This window comes from Arthrobotrys flagrans, assembly GCF_004000055.1.
Source record: "Arthrobotrys flagrans strain CBS H-5679 chromosome Unknown unitig_15, whole genome shotgun sequence".
Taxonomy (NCBI): Eukaryota; Fungi; Ascomycota; class Orbiliomycetes; order Orbiliales; family Orbiliaceae; genus Arthrobotrys; species Arthrobotrys flagrans.
In genome coordinates this window covers 2171295-2188140 of record NW_027137545.1, presented here as the reverse complement: position 1 = coordinate 2188140, position 16846 = coordinate 2171295, and the positions used below count along the sequence as shown (strand labels likewise).

Sequence of the window (16846 nt, the reverse complement as noted above, 5' to 3'; positions counted from 1 at the left end):
TCGATGCGTGGTGACAATACATGGCTGCGGTCCGAAACCATGCAGTCGTGGTCGCGCGCAGGCGCAAGTTGGAGCTCGACGCCATGCGTGGGGCATTGTTGCCGTATTTTGCCGGGATGCAGGGATGGTGTGCAGAGCAAGGCCCCACAGGCATATGACCGGGTTCGGCCTTCGACCTCGACAGCTTCTAGCTTTCTTCATCTACTCATAACATGACAAGAAAATAATCATACTACCAGCGCTGCAACGAATATAGTTATATTAGGATGAATTCTTGCAAAATGGTGATTTTTGTTTGCATACCCAGCAGCAGCAGCTCCTCGGCTTTCTGGCCATATTATCAAAAATGCTGGGCGATTCAATCCCAAAGGCCGTTGTGGCTCTTTGTGTCCTGAGCATATCTAGCTCGGCCGTGCTAGCATATCCCTTCAAAGGTGGCACCGGTTTACGGTATAATCTTAGGAAAAGAGGACCAGAACTTTGTCCTGCGCGGTACCAAGAGGGACTTGTTCCTTTCTTCGCTTTTCCTCAATCGGTTTTTGTCGCAATTACTACCACTGCCCCTACTACTACTGCCAGCAGGTAAAAACTCCAGAAGTTCTAGAATTCTGCAGATCAGCTTCATATTGGGTAATTTCTAACGTCATATTAAGGACATCCACCACAACAAGCTCCGTGAGCTCGACCAGCCCGACTACAACTCCTTCTACGACTTCTCCTACCACTACTACGACTTCCCCTACCACTACTACGACTACGACCACAAGGCCAACAACTACACCTACTACCACTGCAATCACCACAACCAGAACAACCACCAGTTCGACGACTACTCCTTTCCAAGTAGTTTGCCCGAGCTCGCCGCCTTCATGCGAAGCAAGCGGTTGTTCCGGCACAGTGGTTAGCGATACGCCCGCCTGTCGGTCTACAAATTTTGCAGGATGTAGTTGTATCCCATCCATCAATACCCCCGGCTATACTTGCCCGAACCAAAGTTGTAGCGCAAACAACTGCGCCGGCAGCTTTGACAATAATGGTGCCGGCTCAACTTGCAAAAACTATGGAGCTGGCTGCCCTTGCACGCCTACCACAGCTATGTGCGGTACGGCACAAAGTTGTGATGCAGGTGGATGCGCTGGAACATTTGACTCCGGGACAGTCGCCACTTGTAAAGCTAATTGGGCGACTTGTCGTTGTAACCCAACAGCAAATACTTGCGGAACCCCTCAGCCTTGCGATGCGGGCGGATGTGCTGGTACGTTCGATTCGAATGGAGTCGCTACCTGCAAAGCCAATTACGCTACTTGTCGCTGCAATCCGACGGCAAATACCTGTGGAAACCCTGCATTATGCGACGCCGGTGGATGTGCTGGGACTTTTGATTCCAACGGAATAGCTACTTGCAAGGGTAATTACGCTACCTGCCGCTGTAACCCAACAGCAAATACTTGTGGGAACCCTCAAAACTGTGATTTAAATGGATGTGCCGGGACATTTGATTCCAATGGCAGAGCCACTTGTGTAAGTTTCATCGACTTATATCGATATCAAATTGCTCTAATATATGATGCTAACAACCCTCTAGAAAGGGAGATATGCAACCTGCCAATGTACTCCCACCCAGGGTAGCGGAGGAACCTGTGGTAACCGCGCAAGTTGTGATGCTAACAACTGCGCTGGTCGCTACCTTGGTAACAATCCATATCCTCAATGTACCAATTTCTACGCCCCTTGTTTCTGTAATCCCACAGATAACACCTGCGGCAATCCTCAGAGCTGTGGAAACAATGGGTGTAATGGTGCATGGGACGGGAACACAGGTATTGCTCGATGTACCGGTAATTTCGTCGGGTGTAGGTGTACTCCTACACAAGGGAGCAGCGGTACTTGTGGAAACCGTGCAAACTGCGATAGTAATAATTGCGCGGGTCGCTTCCTTGGTAACAACCCGTACCCCCAATGTACAAACGCCTATGCACCATGTTACTGCAACCCAACGGATAATACATGTGGCAGCCCGCAGAGTTGCGACGCGAATGGCTGTAATGGTCGTTGGGATGGAGATACTGGTATTGCGAGATGTACCGGGAACTTTATAGGCTGCAGATGTACTCCCACAGCAAATACGTGTGGTGCAAGAGCCAGCTGTTTTAGTGGCGGGTGTGCTGGACGAAGAGGCAGCGACGGCGTTTGGCGGTGTACACAGAAATACGCACCCTGCGGCTGTTACTATAATTCCTTCTGGGGATATCTTGACAGGGACGCTGGCTGGACTGGAGGCAGATATGAGCTTAGGTCGAATGAGAATGAGTGCAGTAAGTGATAAACTACTTTCTGAATTTCAACACTTAACTTCTTGATTAATGATTACTAATCTGAACCCATCGTCTAGCGAATCTACCATCGAACTGGAACGATGTCGCCAGCTCAATCTTGGTCATGTCGTGGGTTGTCAACTGTCAATTTTATGAGTACGATGCCCTGATCCTTCTAAAATCGAGCTAGAACATCTGGATGGCTAACCAACTGGCGTGATACTTTAGGAATATAAACTGCGGTGGAGCTAGCATCTGGGGAAATTCGGACCGTAACGCTGGAAATAACCCTTGGGATCTCCAGGGCGCAAACTCCTACTTCAACGACAGAATTTCCTCTTACAAATGTTGGCTTGATCCTTTAGCTTGGTGTGGGGATACACCTTGCCATGGATAATCGGGATATCCTAAACGCTTCTTTGCAAAATTGTGAGGCGCTGTATAAATATGCGCATATAGTTGTTACTTTCATACAGGCCCCGCAAATCTATTATGGACGAGCCAATAGATATGACACAAGTCTAGATAATTAACGAAATCCAAACCCTTCTCGAATATATCTGTTTGCGAAGCTTAGAAAGTCACGGCTGCGCACGCCATGCGGAACCCACATTTGCATTTGAATCTTGGAAAAGTGACTCATCTGGCTTCGAATTTGGTGGATTCGTAGTAGTGTGGAAAGCCGGATTGTGCGGTTCGTGTGGATAAGGCTGGCAGACAAAATCAGGGTCAGGCAAAGGGATCGATGGCTCTGCCACTAGCCCGTGTTTCTTTCGATAGCGACGAAAGAAGAACACCAGAACTATAAGTATAAAAGTCACTCCGCCACCTACGCCACCCGCGATTTCTCTAATAATTAGTTCTCTTTCTCCATTCACTCGTTGCTAGCTCGTCCTCAGATATTTCACTAAGGTGCCGGTAGGGACTATTAGGGTCCCTAATTCGATAATTTCTTATTCTGTTTCGTTTGGTTTGGCAATTGCTATTCCGGTGATAGTGTCGGATGTACTGTTCCCTGGCTTCATTACAACATACGCGCGATAGTTGAGATTCATTGGTGTTAGCATTGAAATCTTTCGGTTAAGCTTAGGAGTTCATTGAAGTCTGGGCCGGTACTTTCCTAAGAAATGATCCCCCAAGAATAATTAGATGACTACCCTCCAATATTATCCGTTGCAGACACCGATAAAAGACAAGGATTAGATGTGTCAGAAACATATCCACCAATACTACTGTAAGCCCGTGGTGCTGCAACAGTTCTGAGATCCTCGATGGGTATTCTGATTACTACTGTCTCGAAATAAAACTCTATAGCGGATTCAGGGCAGATAGTGCCGTCGCATGTAGTATACAGGTACTCCTAGATAGCATTTGCTCTAAGTGGAATGCTATTGGAACTACACCACGGAGGCTTTCGAGTAAATCGGGCGGTACAACTAGGAACCTAATTTATTAATCAAGTTAAGAGAGAGAGAAAATATTAAATTTGATGGCCTCCATGGGTAAGTATGCTTACGGCACTCTAGGAGAAATTAATGCAGTGGGTTTCGTTGCCTGCTTGAAATCATTGTTTCTTTCCTCAAAGCTATACTTTGTGATAATCTTGACTTTAGGGGTCTTAACTTCCCCCGGGTTACTATAACCCTCTAGTAATCGAAATTTCCATATATCTTTTTCCTATCGACTTCACCAATCAGAATTTGACCACGCAGGTTTCTGGTATTGTAGAAACTAGTGTATGAGTCGACGATCTTGCCTTGTTCGATAGGTGCTGCTGTATAGCTGAGGGAGCTTTGAACACCCTCCTGATAAGACGAGAGCCCGAGTCCAAGGAATGGCGGCACACTCCAGGAATCGCCGACCCCAAAGCGAAAGTTAAAGGATACTCCGCCTGTAGTGCAATGTCGCCGTACTAATAACTGCGTACCTAGAATAATAAAATATGCGAGCTAGGCAGATCTGATGATTTTATTGCCCGGGAGAAATATAACAAACTGCCTGTGGATCCCTCCGAGCTGAATAAGAATGGAATATCGGTGGAGTTGATGCTTGGAGAATCCGGACGTGGAAAAGCCGTGTTTGTTGTATCAAATATCTTAGATGCTTAAATTTAATTACTTATTAATCGAGAATGGCACCTACAATATCCACAAATCTCCACCAGCTTATAATCCTTTGCATTAACGGATTGGTTTGCCGCAAAACTTTGCTTTGGCCTCTATGTTCGGTACCCAGATTTCATCCCTGACAGATACGGCAAGGGTGATAGACTGGCTGTCTGCATTCAATGATTGTAAGCTAATCGTCTTAGTGTCCAGCTACAATATTTTCAAAACATAAAAATTCGCCGCCGTTTGCATACCTGAGCCGAAGTCAAATTTGGTATAAACAGCTAGGTCAAGCTCCCCGTAGTCAATATTTCTAGTCGATAGTTTGCAAACTTGTGAGTTACTAATTTTCCGTTACGAAGATATTTTGGATAATAAGAGACATCTATCGAGACTATAGATGGCTTACACGAAATGTAGGGGGATGACATGTTTTTCTCGGTTGGTGCTTGTCGTGGCCGCTTTAACGAAGCCGAATTGCCTAGATCTCGCCAGTGGAACGATGTTCTCCATATTGTGTTGGGATCGTAGAATCCTAAAAGTACCATGTCGAAACCAAGATACTGAGAGTAAAGAAAATGGTGATTATTCGGGCAATAGGTAGAGACGGATATAGTTGTTTTGTTAGCATTTCTGGCGTCATAAACAATATCCTACAGCGGAATATGTCGATGGAGAGTTGACAAAACTGCGGCAAAACCCGATCTTTATACATCGAAAAGCCTTTTCTGATCATAGATTTCCATTAGTCGCCACAGCCAATCGGCATGCGACAGAGTTTCCCTCTTGCATTGTTAATTTCAGCCTCACGATGGCGTTGGAATTTGGCATGCTGCATATTGGCTTTTCGTCAACCAGGCGAGAAAGTCGCTGCTTTGCTTGAAGGCTTCCCATGTTCTAATCATCTAATTCTGCAGGGCTACAGCGATCGCGATGTTCTTAGAACTGGTTTTTTAAGAGTTACTTTTTGATATTTGTGCCCCAGTGGATCTACTGATATATATCTACTTCGAATCTAAAGTAATTGCTACTACCTAGGTAACTCGTCGTCACGTATGCGCTTATAATTGGCAAGACACCGGTATTTTGAGCCTCTGACACTAAAAGACGTGTTGGCTGTTGCATTTTTCAGAGGCTTGATTGTGGGGCATCATGTTGTGTTGTGATCACGTGATCACAATGAAGCCCTAGCTCGAGGGCTGCAACACTGATTGGCCAAGGTTGCCAAGGGATCCAGCCCAAAACAAGCGCGCCAGACTCACAACCCCGTGACGAGATTTTATCCCCAGGCACGAACCTCAGGCGCGGCATGACAACGGGATCGACTGTTGATCACGACGAGAATCGCAGTTGTCAGGTACGCGCAGGCGCTGCCACCGCATAAATAGTGGCCAGGTCCACTCCGCCGCCAGGATGTCTCCCGCCGTCAGTACCCTCTCCTTGAGCATTCTCAGACGCCGGTGGTTTACCGCAGTCAATCGATTTATTTATAGCTTCACGATGAATCCCAATCCAAGATCTTCTCCAGCTCTTACGTCACAAACAATTACCCTGCCTCATTTACCAGAGCTTTACAAAGCCAACTTTTTGGATATATTGCTCCCACCGCCTGCAGAGGATCCTGTTGCTGCTATCAAAAATGCTGCTCCTGCTCCAAAGAACCCCATGATCTCGGCGCTCGATGATATCAGCAATGAAGTTCGGACAGAGAACAATGCCCCGGCGCTACGTTCTACGAAAAACCCGCTTTTGGATGCATTCCTTCGCCCAACAGCTGAGCATACATCTTCTGAAATGGGAGGGTTCTTCAGGAAGGCATGGAAGGAAGACCCTGAGATGACTCTAAGGATCATTTTCTACTTAAGAAGTATTCATGATGGTAAAAATGACCGTGCTCTTTTCTACAGAGCTTGGGGTTGGCTATACAATAATCATCCTCGTACGGCCATTGGCAATTTACAGAAGTTGGTGGAACCATTGTGCGAACGAAAGCTACGGAAGGGAGACGAAAGGCAGCTACCTGGCATGCCACACGGGTATTGGAAGGACTTATTGAATATACTGTGCCTAGTCACCACGGATAGGTTAGGTTTGGAAGACCATTACAACTTCGGTTCAGGAACTCGGGTCATGAACTTTCGCGGCATTCCTTCTCGAAAGCACCGGCAGGACGATCGATACCAATATCTGTGTGACAAACTTTCTGAGGACCCGAAATTCCGGGCTCTGTATGTCGCTGTTGCCCGGCTCTTCGCTGACCAACTTGTGTCTGACGCTAGCCTTCGAGACAAGCTCGAGAATACAACTGACAAAAACGTTCGCTTAGAGCTGAACTGGCAGATTAGTCTAGCTGGGAAATGGGCTCCAACACCAGGTCGCTCACATGATCGTATAACAAATATCTCGACAGCTATTGCTCAACTTCTTCACTCCGGCCGTGAGTCACAGCCTTGGACATACCCGTCGTCTCTCTCAAGCTTTGATCATACCAGCCCACTTTCGGTTGAGCAAGCCAGGACGCTCCGCTCCGTTTTACAACGCTGGTTTCTCCGCCCTCTCCGTGTTCAGAGCAAGTGCCCCGAGCCACTCATGTCCGCTAACAAGTGGTCTCTGATCGAATACTCCCGTGTGCCCTCCGTTTGCATGTCGAATAACTCGGAAAAGTTTATGGAGCATGATTACGAACGCTTCTCAAAGTATATGTTCGACGTTTCTATCGGGAAGAAAACTATTTCGGGGGCCACACTGCTACCTCACGAGATTCTCATGCGACTCATGGATTACGATGCAGAACTCAATTTCGTCGACGAGGAAAGAGCAGAGCAGGAAGACGGCATCGATAGGTTTAAGAAAATATTCTTGGAAACCCAGATTGCAGTGGCAAGTGCCCAATGGAACACATTGGTAGATAAATTAAGACAGTCCGGAAGCATCGACAACTCAATCGCAATATGCGACGTCAGCGGCAGTATGGGCTACTTATACGAATACAAGGATCGCAAAGCTCCCAAGCCAATTTTCCCGGCTATTGCGATGTCTATGTTACTCGCGACACTCGCTAAACCCCCATTCAACAACGGTTTCATCACGTTCTCCGCGGACCCACAATACCTAAAATTAGACGAATTGGCCGGAATAATGCAGAACACCAAGATGATGAGCGAGGTCAATTGGGGTATGAACACTGATCTTCGGAAGGTGTTCACTGATCTACTCCTTCCTCTTGCAGAGAAACACAAAGTGAAGAAAGAGGATATGATTAAACGACTATTCGTGTTTTCGGACATGCAATTTGATCAGGGTGCGGTTGTTGATTACCAGGGTGAGAAGTGGGAAACATCATATGACGTTATCAAGAGAAAATATGAGGCGGCTGGCTATGACGTACCTGAAATCGTCTACTGGGACTTGGGAAACGCAGATACAGTCGAAACGCATGCTGAAAGGGAAGGAGTTGCAATGATGAAGGGGTTTTCCGCAGGGATGATGAAAGTTTTCCTCGGGGAACAAGAAGAGGAGGAAGATGCAATGTTAATTGATGTAGATGCCAAGGCGGAAGATGGCTTTGTAGAGATGGAAGCCAAGAAAGAGGCTATGACGCCAATTGGGGTCATGAAAAAGGCTGTGATGAATAAAAGCTTTGATGGATTGGTGGTACTGGATTAGATGGAGTTTGGGCCGCATGAACAACGTTATCGTTATACAAGGCGCCGGCGAGCGCGGGATAACTTTATATCATGGAACTGGTGTCCAGTAGTTGAATCTCTACTTGCTTGTATACCTAATTCGATACCACTGAGATATGTATAATACGGGATATCGCTTCTCCAAAAAACAGGGAGAGGAAAAAAGAAAGAAAATGTAATTTTTCTTTCGAACCCTTCTTCGAAGCTTCTCAAATATTCTGGTCGTCGTAATTAAGTGCGTGGGTTCCACGATATGCATGCGCATGTAGTCCCCCGGATCGGGCAACTTTGTTTGGAAATTATGCTGGCTGCTGACGACCCGGCTCCAGACCCCGTAGTTAGTAGTTACGTGACTGCACGTCCCTACTTTTGTAAACCTGGACCTCATCTCAACACACAAGGGTTTTCGCCGCCCATCTCTGCCCGAGCATCACATTTGGATGAATAGATGCCCCGCTTCGTATCCCGCAGGCTGGATCGGGTTTGGGATACGACGTTCCCCACTAGATTGAGCCGAGGCTTTCCCTCTTTTATCAAGCATACCCTTGCAAAACGTCTTGGAGCTAAACTACCCAGCAGCATCATCTCCCGCCAACATCCACAAGCTTGCGCTCGAACGGAGATTGTCGGTTCTAAATAGACAACCCTAAATGAACAATAATGGGATGCTGATTTGACCGCAGGAGGATATTTTGCACTAAGACGCATTTGGTCGGATATTTCTCGGAATTTGAGCGCCGTTTCGACTTTTTCTTTTCTTTTCTTGCTCTCCTTGGTTCAATCCCATGATATGATCGATCATACTTCGTAATGTTTGACGTTTCTCGATTTCGGGGCAGATTTAGATCCCGAGCTTGCGTATACGCGTATTGACAGGGTAAGAGTGCGAGACAAAGCTGGAGCCACCCCGCGAGCCCCGCAAAGAGAGACCCCAAGCCGGCAGTTCTTAAAAGCCACAGTGTTCGCTCTTGAAGTTTTTAATATTCTCTGCTAAGGTGGGCATCCGATATCCTACACGCTGCTCCCAATATATGAACTCCGTCACATAATTATATAATTTGAGGGCTTGCTTGAACGTTTGAGGCTCTGTTGGACTCCTAGGCGACCATTAGCTTGACTTCCAAAGCAGCCACCGCATTGGGAGCAGTATCTCATACATTTCTATCGATCTATCGCATTCAGTATTCAATCGATTAACATTATCGACGAGGAATCTAAAAATACAGCATACTTTACGTCCTGCAAGGTTTCCGCAGCTGTACCTGCGTCTGCTAACCCCAGAGCTCTTCGGCTAGCTGGATAGCTCGCGAATACACCCCCGACAATACGTTAAACCAACCAAGGTCACAGCTCAAAAGCCACTCGACAAGCCATGGCGATACTGGAGATCTTACTGCTTTCGCTAGCAGAATCTTATGCATTAGTGCATCTGTCCTATCTTTCGGCAGTTGCAAAATCACCGATCACACAATATGCGATCAGTTTCCCGGCGCTAGCAATATCCCAGGGTCTGATTTACGCGATCTATCATTGGTTGATATATCCGAACTTTATCAGCCCGTTGAGAAAATTGCCCGGGCCAAAGGTTGGTAGACATACCGGTGATTTATATATCTATTTGTTGATGTTAATGGAGTATATCTATGATAGGAACCCAGCTTTTGGAACGGCCATGGAAAAGAAATTGTTGCAAAACGGACTGGGGACCCACAGAAGGGTTGGATTAAGACGGTACCCAATGAAGGATTGATTTACTACAAAGTATGCTTATTCGCATTTATATTTTAACAGCCCTATCGTATTCACATTGCATTGAGAATGGAAAATACTAATATGCATCAATTCAGGGTCTTCTAAACCGCGAGAGAATCTTGCCAACCACTCCTAAAGTACTCGCAGAAGTCCTTAACAGTCAATCATACATCTTCGTAAAACCTCAATTTTTCCGATTCTCTCTCCGTCTCCTGGGAAATGGCATCCTCATGGCCGAAGGGGACGAGCATAAGCGCCAGCGGAAGATCCTTACTCCGGCCTTCCACCCACGCCATCTACGCTCACTATTCCCCCTCTTCTGGTCCAAAACCCGAGAAATGGTAGATTTGATCACCGCTGAAATCCAAGCGTCCGATGCCCCAGATCCGATCATTGACTTCAACTCCTGGGGTTCACGGTGTACTCTTGACATCATTGGAAAGGCTGGCGCGGGAATAGACTTTAACGCCATGAAATACCCGGACAATGATCTTTTCAAGATATACCAGAAGGTTTTCACGCCAACCTCGGGGCAGTTGTGGATAGGCATTATGAACCTCATCATGCCATTGTGGTTTATGCAAAACCTCCCTCTCAAGGCTGTTAGAGATGTTTCACGAGCAAAGGATTTTATTATGAAGATTTGTTTGGACATGATCAACACGAAGAGGGCGCAACTAGCGGAGAAGAAATCTGGTAACTCAGATATTCTTTCCATAATGATCGAAGAAGGCTCCCTCTCCGACGAGGAAATGCAAAACCAACTAATGACATTCATGGCCGCGGGTCACGAAACCACCGCTGCAGCTGTCTCCTGGTCCGTCTGGGAACTCGCCCGCCGCCCCGAAATTGCGGAGCGTCTAAGAGCTGAAATCCGCGCCGCCATCCCCGTCTTCGACTCAGACTCAATCACGATGGAACAAATAGAAAGCATCCGTTACCTCCGTAACTTCACTAACGAAATCCTAAGATTCCACCCTCCGGTCCCAGTTACGATCCGTGAAGCCGAAAAGAACACAACGCTCAACGGCCAATTCATTCCGAAAGGAACAACAGTCATGCTTATGCCGTCAGTAATCAATCACTCCGAAGAACTCTGGGGACCTGACGCTGCAGAGTTCAACCCAGAGAGGTGGGATAAGCCAGGTGGGAACGGCGGAGCCACCAGCAACTATGCGAACTTAACGTTCTTGATGGGTCCCAGAAGCTGTATTGGACAGAAATTTTCGATCGAAGAATATAAAGCCATCGTAGTAGGGTTGGCCGGAAGGTTCGCTTTCGAAGAGAAGACGAAGGATATGGAACTTAATATAAGAGCTGGGATCACGCAACGACCGACACACGAAGGGATGTTACCATTGAGGACGAAGATCGTACCAGGTTGGTAGATGTGTTGATTAGGAAGCGCGCTGCCGGTTGGGCGCAACAAACACCAGGATACTAGCATCAGAGATTATGTTTTTACGTTATAGGGTTTATCTTGCGGGTGTCTAATCTGGGTATAGTGCGCAACCTGAGGATCTGGATGCGGTGGCTCTCATATGAATTGTAATCAAGATAGCGACTCAGTGTAATAGTAGCTACATCTCTTCTCTTCCCTGGAAATAGCATCCTTTTCACCATAAGTTTTGTCTCCACCCTGAATCGGATCAATTTCCTAATGCGATGCATTATTATTGTATATATAAACCTCAAAAGCAGTGGTAAGTAGGTATATGGTGAGGGTATCATCTATGTACATGTCTACGTTTTCCTTTGTTCACATTCTATTCTTACGTTGCCACATCTCCCTTTCCAATCTTCTTTCCCGCTGCTTTCGTACCTCTGCCCATTATTGCAACTCGCTTCTCCGCGACCTTCAACAGTGCCCTGGGGACCCACACTCTGCTCCCAAGCACCAAACAACCTGTCAACAGCGCCAAACTATTCGCCTGGTGCAAGCTTGCAAGCGAATGTGGGACGAAATATATAAGCGTCGCAATTCCTAATGCAACCTGCATGCTCACAAGGTGGACCAGACCCAAGATACCCTTCTTCGCATCCGGAGTAAGGACCTTCGCCCTCCGTAAACGTGCGCCGTAGGCCCATAACGCCAGGATTGTGAAAAAAGAAGTGGTAGCTAGGATTCTATGATCCAACTGGACGGTTGTAGGGTTTTCAAGCATGTTCCTCCAGACGAGGTCGTTATGCGGGGATGGTTCTCTGGAGTAGAACGGATCCAGCAACTCCGACACTGGTGGGGCAAGACCGGTACCCATCATCGGGAACTCATTATAGACAAGTCCGGCATCCAAGCCTGCTACTAACGCCCCAGACATCGCAGTTGTAAATATCAACAAGCTGACAAACCCTACAAAGATCCTAAGTGGGATCAATGCACCAATCCTTCGTTTCGTCAAAAGCTCTACTGCCTTCTTGGGGTCCTTCAACAATCGATTTTCGCGAAGAATGCTGACTCCGGAGTATAACATGGCGCTATAAACCGCGAATGCGGCACCCAAGTGCGCTGTTAACCTGTATTGACTAACCCTAGGATGCGATCCCGGTTTCTGGAATAAATCGTCCTGTAGGCCGCTCTTGACCATCCACCAGCCGATGAACCCTTGGAATCCAATACCCAGTGCGATACAACCAAGTTTCAATGCCATTGATTTAGAAACTTTTCGCCGGGCGACGAAGTAGATGGCCGGAAGAACGAATGAAAGGCCGATGGCTCTTCCGAGCAGTCTGTGTGTCCATTCCATGTAGTAGATAAACTTGTATTCCTCGAGGTTCATGGTCGGGTTTAAGATTCGGAATTCGGGCGAGTTACGGTATTTCGAGAATTCGGATTCCCAATCAGCATCGGAGAGGGGTGGTAGGGAGCCGGTGACAGGCTTCCATTCTGTGATCGAAAGACTACCAGAAGATGTTTAGTTAATAACGAACAGTGTAATAAACTGTACAAAGAGATCTCACCCTGATTCTGTTAAACGAGTTAAACCGCCCAGAACGACGATAGCAAAGACAAGACCGGCTGACCCAAGTAACCAATAACCAACGACCTTCTCAGATACATCGGGGAAGCTACTCGATTTCGTCGTCGTGGCGGCGGCGGCATTGCTCTGAACTGCAGAGGTAGCCAACCGGCGATACGCGGACTTCACGGTACCAATGTTCTCAAGGAAAGACGACATAGTTTTCGAAAGAAGAACGGTATCGGATTTCGAGCTCTTGAGGAGGATAGATTGGAGTTTCGACGGTGTTCGCGATGTACTGTATTGGGCGGAATGTAGCGGGGTGCGCAGGGCAGGTACCAATCGAATTCTTTGGCATTGGCGGCAGGTGAAGGCGGGCGATGAGAGTAGCCTGGCTCTCACAACGCTGCCGATCGTGGCGGAAGCCATTGTTAGCCCTTACAAGAGGTAAAACGAGTGTCGGTGTCTCGACGTTGAAAGTTCATGAAGCTTCGAAGACTGGGAATCGAGTGGTGGAGGGTTTTGAAACAGACAATTTCTAATTGGTCTGAGGATGGCGCGCAACGCAAAATTTGCAACAATTTCTGTCGACAAGGTCGACCGACCATTACCGCTGACGGATCAGATGAGAATCTCTTGGGTTGCAACTGTTAGACTTTAAAAAATTTTTTGGTTGTTTATAATTATTATCGATTGCTATTTGATCAAATAAGTCTTGAAGTTCATAGATATATACATTGCAGTATTAAGTTTAACTGTTTGGGGGATAGAGAAATAAATGAAGAAAGCCGACTGGTATGAATTAAATAAAAAAACGAAAGAACGCCATGCATGATGCGAGTGAGTGACAAGAAGTATAAAAATGAACGAGTGTATCTGGTATCGTAAAACATTGCAGAGCCCCAGTGGTATGTAAAGAAAGACAGAAGCCGAACTCCGAAAACCGAACATGGAAACCAAAAAAGTGACAATATGGTAATATTATTACAGGAATCGTTGCCGTCGGGTATATAGTCTTGGGTTTGTTTTTTGTTTGAGGGGGAAGTAAGTTTATACCATATCTTCACCCTTGACTGGCTTTTCATCTAGGGACAAGTCGGAGTTTTCAGAGAATCCACTGGATGGTCTCCCTTCCAAGTATCCCTTTTCGAGGTCGTGCTCCAAATTCTTCTCGGAATCGAATGTGCTGGCAACAACGGTTGCGTTTGAGCCTGCAAGGAGGGCAGGCCTCTTGGCTGGATCCTCGAGCTCATCTAGTGTTGCGATTTTGCCAAAGCTTGGCCCAGTACCATCTAGAGGGGTGGGTGGGATGATAACAGTGGTTGGAATCTGCATTGTGTACGGTCGGCCTTTAGAAGAAACAACTTCAGCAGTCTTAGTATCCTTTGCAAATCGGGAAACGTCATAAGATGGGCGCTTCTCATCGATTGGTCCTTCAACAACAGTTGTGATTTGTGGCTGGATGGGTCCGAGTCTAGATACGATCATTGAATCAATGCGCTCCGATGTCTGAGACATAAGAACACTCTTGTTGATCGATCCGAGAGACTTGTCAAAGCCACTGTTTGGAGTGGGGCTTCGAGCACGAGAACCTTTTCCGTATGGCATGGAAGAAGCACCGCTCTTATAGTCGCTTTCGCGTTCGGTGCTGCCGAAGGGCTTGAACTTTTTTCCGGTGATCTTGCAGAAGATCTGTTCCCAAAGAAGCTTGGATGGTGGAATACAGGCACAGATGATACCAATAGTAAGTTCAAGGAGACCCCACATGCCTGGTTCGTAGATGACCCATGTGAAGTCAAATCCGTTGAGAAGGGTGGAGAGAGTGACGATTCTCATGACAGCACAGATGCAACCAATAGCGCCGATGACAAAGAGGGAAAGGGTGCTGATCTTGCGCTTGACAGGCATCTGGAGCTCCCAGATAACTCTGATCGGCAAGATAAGTAGAGAGAGGTCGACAAAGATGTGGATGATACCGAAGGAATAAAGCATAGGCTTAAGAGGAATGCACTTTGGCGACTTATAGATTCTGTAGCTGAAGTCGAGAGCTCCTTCGATTGGGTCGCATTGGAAGATGAAAGTCAACTCGCAGGCGAAGAAGTAGACGATTTGGAAGATCATGAAACCCGTGAGGACCTTGCGCATCGAGTGGGTCTTTGGGATGATTCGTTCGTAGAGGAAGAGAATAGACATCTTGATCAAAGTTATCGACCAAGTGTATCCAATCAAGTGGAAATAGATGAACTTGAAGCAGTAGTGGAGTTGCTCCGGAGTAACATCCCAGATGTGGTAGCCGACACCGCCATATATCAAAACTTTTGGAAATGTTAGAAAGGACTAATGATAATGCGAATCAAGAAAACTTACAACAAAACTGTAAAGCAGTGAAACCAGCAACGCTGATGAGGGCCATAACTATGCACCAGTCATCGAGACCGAATCTTCGGATGATGAAGACTCTTGTGTATATTCTCATCATCACCATAACAACAGCCAAAATAAAGAATATAATATCGATGATATACATCGACAACTGTCTGTTATGCTGAACATAATCTGAATTGTATAGATATTAGCCAAGCCCCTGTATTATAGATATCGTCGGCTCTTTAAACGTACCTGCTGATAATAACCATGGTGGATAAAACCCTTGTGGAACCGGTCCATTTACTCCAGCTTCGTGTGCCAAAGTTGCCACCTCTTGTAACCATAAGGCATGCTGCATCTCGGCGTCAGTGACGTTGGCTTTCATTTTGATGTATTGAAATTCCGAACCAGTCGTAAAAGAGAATGAAAAGTATGACAATACAGAAAGAATAGAAAGGAAGTAAAGAACGGAATGTGAAGAAAAAGAAAGTATTGGTGAACAAATGAATGAATGAATGACCACAGTCGGTGTATAGACTCTCCTCTAATCTTCTAAAAATCCCAGTAGTAGGGGTGGGTGGAATCGAGGGTGCTTTTATGTATGTCGACAACCTAGGAAGAAACTATTCCGTTTTCTGTGCTGCGCAGCCTTGGTTATGCGGCGTTCTAGTGCGGTGGTGTTGGCGTGTATGAGAACACCCCCTGTTCCCGATGATGCAGCGCTTTAAGCTGTTAACCCCGATTTGGTACTTGTAGCCAGCGAAAACTAGCACCCTTCGCACGGTGGAGAGATAGATGGTGGGAAGAATAGCCCGAGGAAAAAAAAATTTCTCTGAAGTCAGAGGGAGCAGCCAGTTGGACTTGACCTTAAGTGGCTGCGAGGACCGATAGTTTTTTTTTTTTTTAAAACGTTAAAACAAAAAATAAGGCCTTGGTCCGATCGGATTTATGAAGCCCAGCCGTTGACATCAGTGGAGAGTTGAGGCTGTTTCTAATATACGCTTGGGGACTTGTCGTTAACGTTCGGGGCACGTACCTTTTTTGAATCTAAAGGGAACGAAGAAAAGAAAGGGACAAGGCGTAGAAGTTAGATGGGGAACCTTCCAGTAATTATATTATAAGATACCTTCGAAGCGGCCATGCTTCCTGAAATAACACCCACAGTATCATACCTTGGAACCCATACAAAATGCAAGGGACAGCATTTCGAGTTCTCTACAGTTTCAAAGAGTTCTAAAAGCAAAAACTACAAAGACTAGAAGTGATGTGCATAAGAAAGGCGAGAATGTATGCACCGACTCGTGTCCGCAAATCTAGAGCTGCTGAGACCATGGGGGGTGGGGAAATTGTATGCGGGCATTGCCATGTTCAACACCACATCGAGATCTCAACTTCATCCGACCATCCAATTCAGTCCTACTTGCAGACGCTTATCATATCCAATATAAACGTTTAGATGATTGAAAAAGGAACCACGAAGATCTTTACCTTAACGTCACAGGATATCCTGGCTCGCTATCCTTTTACAACACTTTAAAAGATGTGTGTGCCGGCAAAGTGCGCAACAGATACATCGATGGATTCATTGAATCCTGGTTCGATACCTTGCAATTTCGCAATTACTAAGAATCTTCGAAAACGTGATCGATACAGTATGATTA

The 16846-nt window shown here is 46.4% G+C and overlaps 5 protein-coding genes across 5 annotated transcripts; 3 read left to right on the top strand and 2 right to left on the bottom strand.

Moving 5' to 3' along the window:
• Window positions 1–346: 346 nt before the first annotated feature.
• On the top strand, window positions 347–2712 carry DFL_000562 (uncharacterized protein; the record flags this gene model as incomplete). The annotated part of the gene is made up of 5 exons (XM_067634906.1): window positions 347–582; window positions 654–1521; window positions 1586–2315; window positions 2393–2471; window positions 2544–2712. The coding sequence occupies 5 exons, from the start codon at window positions 347–349 to the stop codon at window positions 2710–2712; spliced, it is 2082 nt and encodes a 693-aa protein (XP_067495103.1).
• Window positions 2713–5923: 3211 nt separating this feature from the next.
• Window positions 5924–8089, top strand: DFL_000561 (uncharacterized protein; the record flags this gene model as incomplete). Its single annotated transcript, XM_067634895.1, has 1 exon — window positions 5924–8089. One exon carries the CDS (start codon window positions 5924–5926, stop codon window positions 8087–8089), a length of 2166 nt encoding a protein of 721 aa, XP_067495102.1.
• Window positions 8090–9481: 1392 nt separating this feature from the next.
• Window positions 9482–11249, top strand: DFL_000560 (uncharacterized protein; the record flags this gene model as incomplete). Its single annotated transcript, XM_067634884.1, has 3 exons — window positions 9482–9694; window positions 9760–9870; window positions 9957–11249. 3 exons carry the CDS (start codon window positions 9482–9484, stop codon window positions 11247–11249), a joined length of 1617 nt encoding a protein of 538 aa, XP_067495101.1.
• Window positions 11250–11633: 384 nt separating this feature from the next.
• DFL_000559 (uncharacterized protein) lies at window positions 11634–13247 on the bottom strand (the record flags this gene model as incomplete). The annotated part of the gene is made up of 2 exons (XM_067634872.1): window positions 11634–12759; window positions 12820–13247. 2 exons carry the CDS (start codon window positions 13245–13247, stop codon window positions 11634–11636), a joined length of 1554 nt encoding a protein of 517 aa, XP_067495100.1.
• Window positions 13248–13868: 621 nt separating this feature from the next.
• On the bottom strand, window positions 13869–15570 carry DFL_000558 (uncharacterized protein; the record flags this gene model as incomplete). The annotated part of the gene is made up of 3 exons (XM_067634861.1): window positions 13869–15133; window positions 15186–15374; window positions 15438–15570. 3 exons carry the CDS (start codon window positions 15568–15570, stop codon window positions 13869–13871), a joined length of 1587 nt encoding a protein of 528 aa, XP_067495099.1.
• Between the last annotated feature and the right edge of the window lie 1276 nt (window positions 15571–16846).